General features: G+C 38.4%; 1 protein-coding gene across 3 annotated transcripts in view; it reads right to left on the bottom strand.

The window, feature by feature from the left end:
• The window catches only part of TEX11 (testis expressed 11), a 298719-nt gene that overhangs the window by 50934 nt on the left and 230554 nt on the right, over window positions 1-17231 (bottom strand). For all 3 annotated transcript variants that reach the window (XM_073885803.1, XM_025888290.2, XM_073885802.1), the window contains one exon: window positions 9895-9967. In XM_073885803.1, the coding sequence (XP_073741904.1) occupies window positions 9895-9967 (73 nt within the window). The remainder of the gene's footprint in view (window positions 1-9894; window positions 9968-17231) is intronic.

Here is a 17231-nt window from a genome sequence, read left to right on the forward strand (position 1 = left end):
TCTTTCTCCTCATAAAGAGAGAAATGTGAGGATTAGGTTCATTTGATGGGTTACTATTGTTTAAGAGTTACATGAGAAGAGTTGCAAAATCAGAAGAGATGCTTAGCCTTCCTTATATTAAAATTCAGAAGTAAAAGACTATTAACATAAAATTTTCAGAAATTGTATACCTTATGAGCAGTTCCTGAAGATTACTGATTATCTTGTGAGTAAAACTTCAAGAGAAACACTAATCATAACTCTTAGAAATTTTTTTTAACATTTTATTTATTTATTTGACAGAGAGACACAGTGAGAGATGGAACACAAGCAGGGGGAGCAGGAGTGGGAGAAGCAGGCTTCCCGCTGTGCAGGGAGCCTAATGCAGGGCTTGATCCCAGGACCCCGGGATCATGACCTGAGCTGAAGGCAGACGCCTAACGACTGAGCCACCCAGCGCCCCTCTTAGAAATTTTTTTTCAGAAATGGACAGAATATCAAGATAGAGGATCAACAAGGAAATAAAAGATGTGAACAACATTATAAACCAAGTAGGCCTAACAGGCATATAGAAAATACTCCACCTAACAACAGCACAAATCACATTCTTCTCAAGTGCTCATGGAAAATTCTGCAGTATAGAACATATAGCTGGCTACAAAACAAGTCTCAATAAATTTAATAAGACTGAAATCATATAAAGTATATTCTCTGACCACAAAAGAACAAAGCTAGAAATCTGAAACAGAGAGAAAAGTGGAAAATTCATAAATATGTGGAAATTAAACAACATACTCTTAAATAAATAGGCCAAAGAAAAAAAATCACAAGAGAAATTAGAAAATACATAGAAATGAATGAAAACAAAGACACAACATACCAAAACTTATGGGATGTAGGAAAGGCAGTATTCAGAGGGAAATCTATAGCTGTAAAGACTTTAAAATAAGAAAGATTTTATTTTTTATTTTTTTAAAGATTTTACTTACTGATTTGACAGAGACACAAAGCAGGGAGCCCAGGACCTGAGCCGAAGGCAGATGTTTAACCGACTGAGACACCCAGGCGCCCCTAAAATAAGAAAGATTCGGCCCGGGTCATGGTCCCGGGGTCCTGGGATCAAGTCCCACATCGGGTTCCCTGCTCACCGAGAAGCCTGCTTCTCCCTCTCCCACTCCCTCCTGCTTGTGTTCCCTCTCTTGCTGTGTCTCTCTCTGTCAAATAAATAAATAAAATCTTAAAAAAAAAAAGCAACAAACTAACTTTAAACCTTGAGTAACCAGAAGAAGAGCAAGCTAAACCCAAACCCACCAGAAAGAAGGAAATAATAAAGAACAGATAAAAATGAAACAAAGAATAGAAAAAAATGGAATCAATGAATTAAAAAATTCAGAATCTTTTCATGATAAAGAAAAAAAACTACTCAGAAAACAAGGAATAGAAGGGAATATACTCAGCCTAATAGAGAACAATTACAAAAAACTTACAGGTATCACAGTCAACTGTGAAAGACTGAGGCTTTCTCCTTAGGATTAGAAACAACAAAAGAATGCCTGCTTTTACTGCTGCTATTCAACAGCATACTGGATGTTCTAAGTGAGAGAAATTAGGAAAAGAAAAAAAAAGAAAAATAAAAGGCATCCACATTAGAAAGGAAGAAGCAAAACTATCACTGTTCACAGGCTATCTCTGGGTAGACAGTGTCAGAATTGAGTTGAGTTGTAGAACACCCAGCTGATGTTACAGAGAATTGCTTGTTGTGGGGAGAAAACCTCCACACATTTGGTAACCAGAAGTATCAGAAGTGAAGTGTTCCCTGTGAAGGTAAAGAAGATACATAGGGAAGAAAAATACAAGAGGAGGAAAGAACTTCAGGTTTTTCTTTTTTAGGTTTAATACAATGCAACGATGAAAAGGCAAACAACCCAAACAAGTGGGTAAAGGATGAGAAAGACAAGTGTTTGTTTTCCAAAAAAGATATATAAATGGCCAATAAACACATGAAAAGTCATTCCACATCATTACTCATTAGAGAAATGCAAATAAAGCCACAATGAGATACCACTTCATACTATAGAATGGCTGTAATCCAAACGACATAATAGTAAAGTGGCGGCAAGTAAAGAAATTAGAACTCTCACTCAGTGCTTGTGCGAATGGAGAATGGTGAGGCTGCTGTGGAAAACAGTTTGGCAATTCTGCAAAAAGTTAAACATTATGTTATCCTATGACCCAGCAATTCCACTTCTAGATATAGACCCAAAACACTGAAAGCAGGGACTCAAGCAGATACTTGTGCACCAATGTTCACACCAGCATTATTCACAGTAGCCAAAGATGAAAACAACCCAAGTGTCCATCAACAGATGAATAGATGAACAAAATGTGGCATATCCATATAATGGAATATTTTCAGCCATAAAAAAGAATGCAAGTACTGATTTGTCGCCACATTGGGTGAACTTTAAAAACATTATGCTAAGTGAAATAAGCCAGTTACAAAAGACAAATATCATATGATTCCACTTATATCTAGACAGTACCATTAGAAGTTACCAGGGGCTGGGAGAAAGGGGGATACAGAGTTATTTCTTAATGGGTACAGTTTGTTAGGGGTGATGAAAAAGTTTTGGAAACAGATAGTAGTGAAAGTTTCACAACATTGTGAATGTAATTAATGCCACTGATCTCTACACATAAAATGGCTAAAATGGCAAATTTTATGTTGCATATATATAATCACAGTTAAAACCTGTTATGACATAGTTATATAATGCACCCCAAGAGAGAATTTTACCTTCCTTCCATTCTGGTATTATTGGTTACCTTACTAAATTAACCACAGTCATTAAATCTCTGTAATGTACAGAGAGTTTCTGTTTGACTCCGATGTTTGCCTGAAGACTCTGCTATAAGTGACAGGGAGGAGTTTGTGTATTTAACAAAGGACAGTCTCAGAGCCTCACAGAAAAGGACTATACCAGGTACTTCAAACTGTTGACATGTCAGAAGATACTCCTGGGGGCACCTGGGTGGCTAGTCATTTACTGTCTGCCTTCGGCTCAGGTCATGATCCCAGGATCCTGGCCCCACATCAAGCTCCCTGCTCAGCGGGGAAGCCTGCTTCTCCCTCTCCCACTCCTCCTGCTTGTGTTCCCTCTCTCACTGTGTCTCTCTCAAATAAATAAATAAGACCTTTAAAAAAAGAAAAAAGAAGATACTCCTGATTACAGGTTTCTGAGTTGACACAGAATAGACAACTTTGAGACCATACCAGTGCAGGGTTTTTTCTAGTCTAAAAGCATACAGTATTGTAAAAGCAGACTACTGAGCCAAGATCCAGCAGAACATCAATTACATAGGACTGCATAAACTGATGAGGGAAATTTTATCGTGGTTATGTATTTGGAGTCTTGCTGATGTTGTTTTAATGTTCCATTTTCTGATTATATGAGAAAATCCTCTTTCTCTGAAAATTATTTGTAACTCCAAACAATTTAGTAGACAGTGCTTCTGTAAACGAAGTTAAAGTACTTTAAAATACCACGGTTCTCATTTGCCTCCTTCTATCTATCTTAGCCCTTCTGAACTCAGACACTTTTATTAAGTCTCCTACTTTTCATAGCAATATAGTTATCTATGGGTTGTATAAGAATCTGTCCTTTCTTTTACCTTTTAAATAATAGTTTATTAGTTTATATGTTTTTACATTTTTTATCATGGTTACAGAGACTTGACAGGAGATTGGGTTTAAGCTTGAGGACTCCAGATTTTTAAACAACAGAACTGAAAGACAAATACCGTATGATTTCACTCATATGTGGAATATAAGAAACAAAACACACAAGAAAAGGGAAAAAAAATAAGAGAGCGATAAAGCAAGAAACAGACTCTATGAGAACAATCTAATGGTTACGAGAAGGGAGGGTAGTGGGGTGACGGGTTAAATAGGTGATGGGGATTAAAGAGTGCACATGTCATGATGAAAATAGTGATGTATGGAATTACTATATTGTATATCTGAAACTAGTGTAGCAGTGTATGTTAACTACCTGGAATTAAAATAAAAACTTAAATTAAAAGAATAATAAATGTACTCAAGATCTGCTATTCTGTTTAATCTTATATACTACAGCATCAAAACCTAAATATCAATTCTGTTGTCCTCGTTTTAAAACCAAGATATAAATGGACAAATTGTGCAACCAAGGCCTTACACGGAGTATCATACTTGAGAATGACAGCCATTTAATCAGGTATGATAAGATAAACTTAAGATAGTATGGAACCAGAAAAGACCTCGAATAGCCCCAGGAATGTTGAAAAAGAAAAGCAAAGCTGGCGGCATCACAATTCTGGACTTCCAGCTCTATTACAAAGCTGTAATCATCAAGACAGTATAGTACTGGCACAAAAACAGACACATCGACCAATGGAACAGAATAGAGAGCCCAGAAATAGACCCTCAACTCTATGGTCAACTAATCTTCGACAAAGCAGGAAAGAATGTCCAATGGAAAAAAGACAGTCTCTTCAACAAATGGTGTTGGGAAAATTGGACAGCCACATGCAGAAGAATGAAACTGGACCATTTCCTTACACCACACACACACCTTACACCACAAAAATAAGACTCAAAATGGTTGAAAGACCTAAATGTCAGATAGGAGTCCATCAACATCCTAAAGGAGAACACAGGCAGCAATCTCTTCGACCTCAGCCGCAGCAACTTCTTCCTAGACACATGGCCAAAGGCAAGGGAAGCAAGGGTAAAAATGAACTATTGGGACCTCATCAAGATAAAAAACTTTTGCACAACAAAAGAAACATTCAACAAAACCAAAAGACAACCGACAGAACGGGAGAAGGTATCTGCAAATGACATATCAGATAAAGGGCTAGTACCCAAAATCTATAAAGAACTTCTTAAACTCAACACCCAAAGAACAAATGACCCAATCAAGAAATGGGCAGAAGACATGAGCAGATATTTTTCCAAAGAAGACATCCAAAGGGCCAACAGACATGAAAAAGTGCTCAACATCGCTCGGCATCAGGGAAATCCAAATCAAAACCTCAATGAGATATCACCTCACACCCGTCAGAATGGCTACAATTAACAAGTCAGGAAATGACAATGTTGGCGGGGATGTGGAGATAGGGGAACCCTCCTACACTGTTGGTGGGAATGCAAGCTGGTGCGGCCACTCTGGAAAACAGTATGGAGGTTCTTCAAAAAGTTGAAAATAGAGCCACCATACAATCCAGCAATTGCACTACTGGGTATTTACCCCAAAGATACAAATGTAGGGACCCAAAGGGGTATGTGCACCCTGATGTTTATAGCAGCAATGTTGTCCACAACAGCCAAACTGTGGAAAGAACCAAGATGTCCATCGACACATGAATGGATAAAGAAGATGTGGTGTATACACACACACACACACACACACACACACACACACAATGGAATATTATGCAGCCAACAAAAAGAATGAAATCTTGCCATTTGCAACAATGTGGATGGAACTGGAGGGTATTATGCTGAGTGAAATAAGTCAGAGAAAGACATGTATCATATGACCTCACTGATATGAGGAATTCTTAATCTCAGGAAACAAACTGAGGGTTGCTGGAGTGGTGGGGGGGTGGGAGGGATGGGGTGGCTGGGTGATAGACATTGGGGAGGGTATGTGCTACAGTGAGCGCTGTGAAGTGTGCAAGACTGTTGAATCACACATCTGTACCTTTGAAGCAAATAATACATTATATGTTAAAAAAAAAAAAGAAAGAGAAGAAGATAGCAGGAGGGGAAGAATGAAGGGGGGGAATCGGAGGGGGACACGAACCATGAGAGACTATGGACTCTGAAAAACAAACTGAGGGTTCTAGAGGGGAGGGGGGTGGGAGGAAGGGTAAGCCTGGTGATGGGTATTAAAGAGGGCACACTGCATGGAGCACTGGGTGTTACATGCAAACAATGAATCATGGAACACTACATCAAAAACTAATGATGTAATATATGGTGATTAACATAACAATAAAAAATTTAAAAAAAACTAATGATGTAATGTACGGTGATTAACATAACATAATAAAAAAAAGATAAACTTAAGGTATAAGGTTGAGCTTACCTCAAATTTATGGAGCACATGCCTACAAAATCCCCTCAGGGAGTTATCCTGGTACCTGATTTACAGGGTCCCAGTATAAATGTGGTATGGAGTTCACTTTCTAAGAGGTCAGGAACCTTCAGTAAATTTCAGGGACCTTGAGAAAAGATGACTTTCCTCTAAATTATAGGTGCTACAGGTGAAATCTGGTAGAGAGGGTTTCTTGGCTCTGGTATCCTAGCTTTGGAATAGCAAAAGATAACAAAACACACACACAATTCAATTTTGCATATGCTTGTAAATTCACTTCCTAATTGCCTGTGTGTGTCTTTTAATTCTTCTTTGAACCACCTGTAACATCTCAGTGGTTCCTTTATTAATGAGTTAAATAAAATCTTTGACATGTGTTTAAAAAAATAAAAATGGAAATTAAAACTCTAAAAGAGAGAAAATAATACACTTGGAAGACTGGCAAAGGAGAGCCAAACATACGAAGTCCCCAAGGAAGAAAACTGAAATAATGAAATAAAAACAATTGTTCCAAAACAGTTCTCTGACTTATTTCATTTAGCACAATGCCCTCTAGGTTCATTCATGTCATTGTAAGCAGCAGGATTTTCTTCTTTTTTAAGGCTGAATGTTTCATTGTATATACATCTTGACATATACATATCACATTTTCCTCATCCATTCATCTTTTGATGGATATTAAGATTATTTCCTTGACTTGCCAACTGTGAATAATGTTGCAATGAATATGGGGGTGCAACTATCTCTCTGAGTTAATGATTTCATTTCCTTTGGATATATAAGTAAAATTTCTATGTCATTCTATTTTTAATTTTTTGAGGAACCTCCGTAACGGTTTTCCATAGTAGCTGTTATCAACTATACATTCCCACCAATGTGCACAAGGGTTCTCTTTTCTCCACATCCTCTTCAGCACTTTTATCTCTTGTCCTTTTGATAACAGGCATTCTTTAAAGAAGTTGTAGGGGCGCCTGGGTGGCTCAGTTGGTTAAGCGACTGCCTTCGGCTCAGGTCATGATCCTGGAGTCCCGGGATCGAGTCCTGCATCAGGCTCCCTGCTCAGCAGGGAGTCTGCTTCTCCCTCTGACCCTCTTCCCTCTTGTGCTATCTATCTCTCATTCTCTCTCAAATAAATAAATAAAATCTTTAAAAAAAATAAAGAAGTTTTAGGTTCATAGCAAAATTGGGTGGAGAGTACAAAGTTCCCACATATACCAAACCCACCCCCCTCAAAGAACATCCCCCACTACTGAACATTCCATGCCATAGTGCTACATTTGTTACAATCAATGAACCTGCAGTGACACATCATTTTCACCCAAAGTCCATAGCTACATTAGGGTACACTCCTGATGTATGTTTTATGGGTTTTGACAAATGTATAATGACAGGTATCTACCACTGTAGTATCATGCAGAATAGTTTCACTGCCCTAAAAATTCTGTTTTGTCTATTCATCCTTTCCTCCCCAACTAACCTCTATCAACCAGTGATCCTTTTATTTTCTCCACAGTTTTGACTTTTCTGGAATATCATATAGTCGGAATCATGTGGTATGTAGCCCTTTCATATTGGTTTCTTTCACTTAATAATATGCATTTAAGATTCTTCCATGGGGCGCCTGGGTGGTTTAGCCGGTTAAGTGGCTGACTCTTGATTCTGGCTCAGGTCATGATCTTGGGGTCCTAGATCCAGCCCCACATTGGGCTCTGTGCTCAGTGGAGAGTCTGCTTCAGGATTCTCTCTCTCCCTTTGTCCCTCCCTCCACTCTCCCTCTCTCTCAAATAAATAAATAAATCTTTAAAAAAAAGGTTCCTCCATGACTTTTCATGGCTTGATAGCTCATTTCTTCTTATCTCTGACTAATATTTCATTATTTGGACATACTGCAGTTTATTTATCCATTCACCTACTGAAGGATATCTTGGCTGATTCCAAGTTTAAGCAGTTATGAATAAAGCTTCTATAAACATCCATGTGCAGGTCTTTGCATGGACATAAGTTTCCAACTTATTTGGGTAAATACCAAAAAGTACAGTTGCTGGAATGTACAGTAAGAGTTTTACAACAAAGTACCAAATTGTCTTCCAAATGCCTATACCATTTTGCATTCCTGCCAGCAATGAATAAGAGTTTCCTATAGCTCCACATACTAGCCAGCATCTGGTGGTGTCAGTGTTTTACATTTTTGTGATTCTAATATGTATGTAGTAGTAGCTCATTGTTTTAATTTTCAATTCTGTAATGACATCTAGATAGAGATACAGATATATATATGTAGCCCAGCTATGTTCCTAGAATGAAGAAATTGATTTTTCAGTGGGCAGCATTCTGACATACTTTTTAAATAAAAGTCATTGTTTTTTTTTAAAGATTTAATTTATTTGACAGAGAGAGAGACAGCAAGAGAGGGAACACAAGCAGGGCGAGTGGGAGAGGGAGAAGCAGGCTTCCTGCTGAGCAGGGAGCCCGATGCGGGACTCGATCCCAGGACCCTGGGATCATGACCTGAGCTGAAGGCAGATGCTTAATGACAGCCACTCAGGCGCTCTGAAGCTATGAATTTTGTTCTGAGAACTGCTTTAGCACTTTAGATTCTGTTATATAGTATTTTCAAGATCATTATTTTCTAGCTATTTTGTAGTTTCTGTGTCTTAAAATGTCCAAGTGGTTAAGGGTTTTGTCCTGATTCCATCAATTCCTTTTTTTATTGCATTGTGATCAGATAATGTTGTTTTATTTTTATGTCTTGGAATTTATTCAGGTTTTCCTTGTGAACAATTTTGTAAATGCTCAAAGGGCACATAACAGAAGATGAATTTTCTCTTTTCAGGCTATAGTGTATATTTCTATTAAGTCTTCTATAAATGTTATTTAGGTATTCTCTATCCTTTCTTTTTGTCTTTATTCCTTTAAATGGCTATCATAGATTGAGAAAGGTGAATTAAATTTTATGTTTATGTTCTTCCTTATAATTCCTATAGTTCAATATCAAAATCCATCAAAGATATCACATATACACAAAAGGAAAAAAACCAACCAATAATTTCTAAATTTTAGGAAACTGAATTCATCAACAATTATAACACACCATGATCAAGTAGGCTTTATTCCAGAAATGCAATGATGACTTATTTTTAGAAATCTACTACTTTAATTCAATATATTAATACTTTAAAAGAGAAAAACCATATGGTTATCGCTACAGAAGCTGAAAAGGCATGTAATTCAATTCAATATTGATTCTTTAAAATTCTAACTAAAATAGGAACAGATGGACAATACATAAAAAAAGTATGCCGAAACCTAAAAGCCAATACCATCCTTAATGAAGAAACAGTAGCAAGTTACTATATAATTTTAAAAGGTTTACTAGTATTTTGATTATTTCATAATAAAATGTTAACAGTATCTGATATGATTATGGTTTGGAAGGCTCTGTAGCCTACATTTACTCAGAATTAGAGCTTGATTAAATTAGACATAAAATCTAGTGACCTAAGGGCAATAATGTCATATTGAACAATAATGATCCTATTTTTATACTCAATACTATACTTCCATAAAAAACAAAGTAAAATATATTCTTACTCCAAGCAGCGTGTCAGAGAGTCAAAGTACAAACATACAGTAGAGAAAAATTAGTCCTTAAATAATCATTTGACTGGTTATCAAGTACTGAAGTGGCACAAATTTCTGGTGATATAGACTGCTATTCAGACTTGAAATGCCTTTCATAAATGTGTTACCAAACTCCCAGTTCCCTCTGTACCTGTTTCTTTCAGGAAATTCCAGATTTCTCTGCATTTATGGATCTGCTCAAGGGCACGATTCAGTAACTTGGTCTGTTTGGCAACAATGCAATAAGAAAATTAGTCTCAATGAGACAAAACTTTAAGCAAATTAAAATAATATATCATATTCATTAAAAGCAGTTAAAAATGACAGAAAAATTACAGTTTAAACTGAACATTTTATAATTTATATAAAAATATTAACCTCTATTTGTATTTTTCTTTTTTAAGATTTTATGTATTTATTTATTTATTTATTTAGAGAGAGAGAGAGAGAAAGCACAAGCAGGGGAGAGTGGCAGAGGGAGAAGGAGAAGCGGACTCCCCGCTGAGCAGGGAGCCAGACACAGGGCTCGATCCCAGCACCCTGGGATCATGACCTGAGCCAAAGGCAGACGCTTAACCAACTGAGCCACCCAGGTGCCCCATTTGTATTTTTCTTAATGTCCCAGAAAATGAGGATTCAACAGAAAACCGTGAGCACTATCAATTTTAGTAATCTAGGGCAGAAGAGTAGCACTTCTAGAATGGTGGTATGAAGAGTTCCATGGACCCTCTCCCTAGCAAAACAACCTTAACTGGTGAATTACAAAACACAAACATGTAAAGTCTCAGGAAATTGCCCAAAGGGTAAAAAGAAAATGAAGAAACATCTATTCCAGGAAATCTACTACACGTCTCAATAAGACAGTAAACACCCATGATAGCTGAACCCTGACCTGCTCACCAACCACCCCCAGCTCAGTGTGAGTGCTACTTTAGGTGGGTGTGACCAAGAAGATGGGGCTCCCTCTATTCTCAGCTTCTAGGCTAGGGATTTCCAGAAGGGGCATGCTGCCAGCACTTCTCATCCTCCTCCCCCAGGTCTGTATTATAGGAGCTCTATTATAAACATGCACAAATGAGAGGCCTGGAGCTCTCTTCCTCTACCCAGTCCCTATAACCAGGCATGGAAAATTGCAATTACTGGGTCTCAATTGCCCTCAGTGCAGCTTGCTTATAGGACAGAGTTTCCGTGCTGGGAGAGGAAGCTCAGAATGCCAGGGACTATGACTCCTGCCCAGCCCCTTACTCATAGAGCTGGACTATCACTCTGACAGAAATGTGCCATGCCCCCACCTCCAGCTCCAAAACAGTGGTACAAAACTTCTGAGGAGGAGAAGCAGCAGCTCATTAGAGAGTGAGCTCTGTATCTCTGCCTAAGAGGACTGACTTTAATTGGAACACAGCTTGGGGAAGTTCAAGTATAAGGCTACTACAAAAAAAAGGAGATTCTGGAGTTGTGTACTTAAAAAGTGGCTTGATAGCTCAATGATATCAACATGCAAAACAGAAGACCAGTCGGATGTTTACAGAGGGAACCAGGGTAAGAGAAAACTAAGAAGATCCCTACCACTTTTCAAAGGGGCCTCACATTAATTGTATCAGGCTATAGAACAATTAATGCCAAAAAACATTTTTAAACACACACATGCACATGTGCGCGCGCACACACACACACACACACACATGCACAAAGCAACCACCCTAGTAATTAGTCAAGACTGACATCTGGTTAATACCAACAAAAGACCATTCTAAAGTTAACAAGGATATCAAGGAAAGAGAAATTATAAAAATAACCCTGCTAAAACCACTTTCATCCCTTTGTAGAGGAGGGGCCCGGGTGACCCCACAGGCAAAGCTGGTGACTTCTGAGGAGTGATATCTGAAGCTGTACACTCTCTACTGCTGAGGGAACAGACTTCACTGAGCTAGCCGAGCTAAGTCACTAAACCAATAAACAAGCAAGTATTAACAACAACAAACCACAGAGGGGAACGAGTATTCAAAGATGCTTCAATATATTATCTATAATGTCCAGTTTTCAACAGAAAATTGTGAGATATGCGAAGAAATGGTAAAATATAACACAAATGCAAGAAAAAAGCAGGCAACAGGAACTGACTGAAAAATGGGTCCAGATGCTGAACTCAGCAAAGATTTCAAAGCAGCTATTTAAAATATGTTCAAACAACAAAAGGAGATCACACTTTAACAAAGATTTGATGAAAATGTCTCAGCAAATATAGAATCTCAGTAAAGAAGGCAGTGGGATAACCTATTCAATATAATGAAAGAAAATAACAGTTAACCAACAATCTAATATCCAGCAAAACTATCTTTCAGAACTGAAAGCAAAAAGCAAAAAGCAAAAAAAAAAAAAATCCCAGCTAAACAAAAGCTGATAGAATTTATTGCTAGCAGAACCATTTCATAAAAATGCTAAGAGAAGTTCTTCAGGCTGAAAACAAATGACACCAGATAGTCATTTGAATCCAAACGGGAAAAAGTGCACTGGTTAAAGCAATTGTGTAATAATTATGTAATTATAAAAGAGTGTATAAATATATATTTCTTCTTTCTCCTCTCAATTGTTTTAAAAAGCAATTGTATAGGGGTGCCTGGGTGGCTCAGTCGTTAAGCGTCTGCCTTCGGCTCAGGTCACGATCCCAGGGTCCTGGGATCGAGCCCTGCATCGGGCTCCCTGCTCAGTGGGAAGGCTGCGTCTCCCTCTCCCACTCCCCCTACTTGTGGTCCCTCTCTCACTGTCTCTCTCTCTGTCAAATAAATAAATAAAATCTAAAAAAAAAGCAATTGTATAAAGCCACTGTTTTTTTATACCTAACAGATAGCCAAAGACCACTCCACCAACCCAAGAAGCACACAAAATCTTCTCAAGCACACATGGCACTTTCTCCAGGATACACCACATGCTAGGCTGCAACACAAACTTCAAATAAAGTTAAAATAACATGAAATCACACAAACTATGTACTCTGACCATAGTGGAATAGGGCTTAGAAATCAATAAGATACTAAAGTTTGGGAAATTCACAAATATGTGGATATTAAAGAAGAGATTACTAAATAAACAATGGGTCAAAGAAGAAATCAAAATGAAAATAAAAAAAAATCTGAGATGAATGAAAAGAAAACACAACATACCAGAACTTATGGGATGCTGCTCAAGCAATATGCTATGGTCTGAATGTGTACCCCTCAACCAGTTCATATGTTGAAATCTTAAACCTCAAAGGTGCAGGTATTAGTAGGTGGGGCCTTTAGGAGGTGCTAAAGTCACAAAGGTAGAGCCCTCATAAATGGGATCTGTGCCCTTTATAAGAGACTCCAGAGAGATCCTTAGCCCTTTCTACCATGTGAAGACATAGTAAGAAGGTGCAAACTATGAACCAGGAAGAGGGCCCTCACAAGAGAACACAACCATGCTAGTACCTTGACCTTGATCTTGGACTTCTAGCCTCAAGAACTGTGTGAAATAAATTTCTGTTGTTTACAAGCTTCCCAGTCTGTGGTGTTTTAGTTACAGAAACCTGAATGAACTAAGACAGAAAACTGGCACTGAGAGTGGAGTGCTTCTGTAACAAATACCTGAAAATATGGAAGCAGTTTTGGAACTGTGTAATGGGCAGAAGCTGGAAGAGTTTGGAGGTGTGAGCTAGAAAAAATCTACACTGCTGTGAATGAATGGTTAAGACCAATTCTCATATTTGAAAGAGGACTTCAGCTACCTCCATTTTTTATCTCAGTCTATACTTTCTAATTGATGAGTTCTTTTTGGCTTATCTCTTAACTCAGGCAAAAGAACCTGTGGGCAAAGCATCCCGTGATGGGAACCAAACTACCCTCTCAAGCAATAAGGATTGCACTGAGCCAGCAAGACCCCACGTGACTGACCCCAAGACAATGACTGTATCTTCATGTACCTACTGACCTTTGTCCCATGTTCTCCCTGTATAAACCTAGAATTATTTTCAGCACTTCAGCGAGTCTTTGAGACGCCAGTCTGCTGTCTCCCCACTGTTAGCCTCACTGAAATAAATTCCTTTATTGTTCACCACCAATCATCTCTCTGCCTTTCGATCTTGTCAGCAGTGAATGGCCAAACCTGGTCTGTCTGGGACCCCCAGAGCCAGGTGCTCTTGCATCCCTGTGCCCCAGTTACATGAGGACCGAGAAAGAGAAGAGCTGCAGAGATCAATCTTCTTGGAGAATAGTTTGAGAATACTGTGAAGAGAGTGTTGGTAGAAATACGGACATTGAAGGTCATTCTGATGAGGAATGAGGAACAACGGAAATTGGAGGAAAGGCCATCCATGTTATAAAATAGCAAAGAGCTTCGCGGGATTGTGTTTACGTCCTAGTGTTTTATAGAAGGTAATACTTGGTGGTGGTGAAATTGGATATTTGGCTAAAGAAATTTCTAAGCAAAGTACTGAAAAAGTGGTCTAGTTTCTCTTGAATGCTTACAGTAAAATGTAAGAAGAGAGAAATGATTTAAAGGTGGAAATGCTAATCAAAAAGAAAGCACACGGGTGCCTGGGTGGTTCAGTCAATTAAGCATCTGCCTTCTGCTCAGGTTGATCCCAGGGTCCTGGGATCAGGTTCCGCATCGGGTTCCCTGCTCAGTGGAGATGCCGCTTCTCCTTCTCCTTTTGCCGCCCCCCCCCATCCGCTGTTGCTTGTTCTCTCGCACGCTCTCAAATAAAATCTTTTTTTAAAAAAGGAAGCACAACTTAAAAATTTGGAAAATTTTCAGCCTGTCAATATTGAAAGAAGTAAGAAAGCTAGTTTAAGACAGAACACTAAAGGTATGGCTGAATTTGATAAGGAGAATGCTGTGGCTCAACAGAAGCCAGGAGATATTCACACCAAGACAATGGGGAGACTGGCCAGCCATCTAAACAAGAGTTAGTACCTATTGTCCAAAGCAATGGAAGAATGACCTGAGGCAGTTCAGAGTTCTTGGGGCTGGCCCTAAAATGGCATCCCAACACAGGTCCTAGAGTGCAAGGGCCTAAGGGGCAGAATGATTTCAAAGGAGGAGCCACAGCTGGCCAGTGCCACCGCACCTCCCTGGCTCCCCTTCTCAAATTCTGGTGCCATGTTCCACAGCCACTCCAAGTGCAGTGCAGGCTGTTATGGCTGCCCCTGGGACTGTACAGGTTACAAACTTTGGGAAGTCATCAGCTTGGTGATCTCACAGTATGCAGAATGCAAGGGCTGGGAGCATAGCGGCTTCCACCTAGATTTCAAAAGATGCCCAAGGAACTTTTGGAGCCCAAAGAACCTCTGTGGGGGTGGGGCTACTGCAGGAGGCCCCCATTAGGGGCAATGCCTAGTGGAGCTTTCCACCCCAGGGCAGCACAGCTACTGTGAGGGACTCCAGCCCGAACCTTAACCTGTGAGAACTGTAGCATGGGGCTACACCTGACAGAACCATATGGGTGGGGCCTAGAGGTTTGCGGGCCCAACTGTAACCCCAGTGGGTCCAGAATGTGGGACACAAAGCCAAGGAGGATTGTTCTCAAGCCTTGGTGTTTAATGTTATTTGCCTGATTAGGTTTCAGACTTACTTTGAACCCATTAACTTGTTTTTTTTCCTATTTCTCCTTTCTGAACGGGAATATCCATCTTATTCCTGTCTCTCCATTGTATTTTGAAAGCATATACCTTGTTTGATTTCACAGGTTCATAGCTGGAGAGCAATTTGCCTCAGGATGAAATGTACCCAGACAGATGATATTTAGATGAAACTTTGGACTTAAACTTTTGAGTCAATGCTAGAATGAATTAAGACATTTGGAGCTGTTGAGATGGAATGAATGTATTTTGCATGAGAAGGACATGAATTATGGGGGGCCAAGGGAGGAATGCTATGGGTTTGAATGTGTCCCTCAAATTTATAGTGTTTCATTCTTAAGACGGTGCTTAGAGGGAAATTTATAGCTATAAAAGCTGATATTACAAAAAGAAGAAATAAATCACTAAGCTAAACTTGTACTGTAAGACACTGGAAGAAAAGCAAACTAAAACTTAAGTGACCAGAAGGAAGAAAATGATAAAGATTAGAGTGGGAATTAATGAAAGAGAGACCAGAAACATAATAGGAAAATAAAAGAAATTAAAGTTGGTTCTTGAAAAAGATCAACAAAATTGAAAAAATGTTGTATAAACCGGTCAAGAAAAAAAGGAGAAGACACAAATGATTAAAATTAGGAGTGAAAGAGGGGCCATAACTACCAAACTTACAGAAATAAAAAAGATGATTATAAGGGAATACTATGAACAACTGTAAGCCAAAAAATTAGATCACTTAGATTATAATGGACACATTTCCAGAAATATAAACTACTGAAACTGACTCAGAAATGGAAAATCTACTAGACTACAAAAAAGAAAGAAGTAAAAATATACTCTGAAAACTACAAAACACTGTTGAAAGAAATTAAAACCTAAATGAATGGGAAAGACATCCCATATTTATGGGTAATAAGACTTAATACTGTTAAGATCACAATACTCTCCAAACTGATCTACAAGTTCAGTGCAATTCCTATCAAAAGCCTAGCTGGCTTCTTTACAGAAATTGACAACTTGATCCCAACATGCATATGGAAATTCGAAAGATCCACAACAGCCAAAACAATTTTGAAAAAGAAGAACATAATTGGAAGACTAACACATCTCTATTATAAAACTTACTACAAAGCTATAATAATTAAAACAGTATGATTTTGCCATAAGGATAGACACAGACATCAATGGAATAGGAATAATCCTCCTCATTTATGGTTACTTGATTTGCAACAAGGGTGACAAGATAATTCAATGGGGAAAATGTCCAACAAATGGTCCTGGGACAGCTGGATATTCAAATGCGGAAAAAATGAAGTTGGTCCCCCATCATCTCATACCATACACAAAAATTAACTCAAAATGGATAGACCTGAATGTAGTAAGTAAAAATATAAAACTGTTAGAAGAAAACATAGGGATGAACCTTAATGATCTTTCATTAGGCAACAGTCTTAAACACTGACACCAAAAGCACAAGCAACAACAACAACAAAGTAAATAAAATGGGTATCATCAAAATTAAAATGTTTGTGCTTCGAAGGGCACTGGTAAGAAAAGGAAAAGACAACCCACATAATGAAAGAGAATAATTGTAAATTGTTATCTGAGAAGAGTCTAGTACCAAGAATATAAAACAACTATTAGAACTCAATAAGATGACAAACAACCCTACTAAAAATGGGCAAAAAAACCCCGAATAGACATTTTCCAAAGAACATATATAAATGGCAAATAAGTACATGAAAAGATGTTCATATCTTTTATTAGTCATGATATCCTCATTTATTAGAAAAATGCAAATCAAAAGTGCAATGAGATAGCATTTCATACTCACCAGCATGGCCATAATCTAAAGGATATAATAGCAAGTGGTGGTAAGGAGGTGGAGAAAGTG

The sequence above is a fragment of the Callorhinus ursinus genome, unplaced genomic scaffold, assembly GCF_003265705.2.
Source record: "Callorhinus ursinus isolate GAN/ISIS: 27379988/994484 unplaced genomic scaffold, GSC_fseal_2.0 scaffold66, whole genome shotgun sequence".
Lineage (NCBI taxonomy): Eukaryota > Metazoa > Chordata > Mammalia > Carnivora > Otariidae > Callorhinus > Callorhinus ursinus.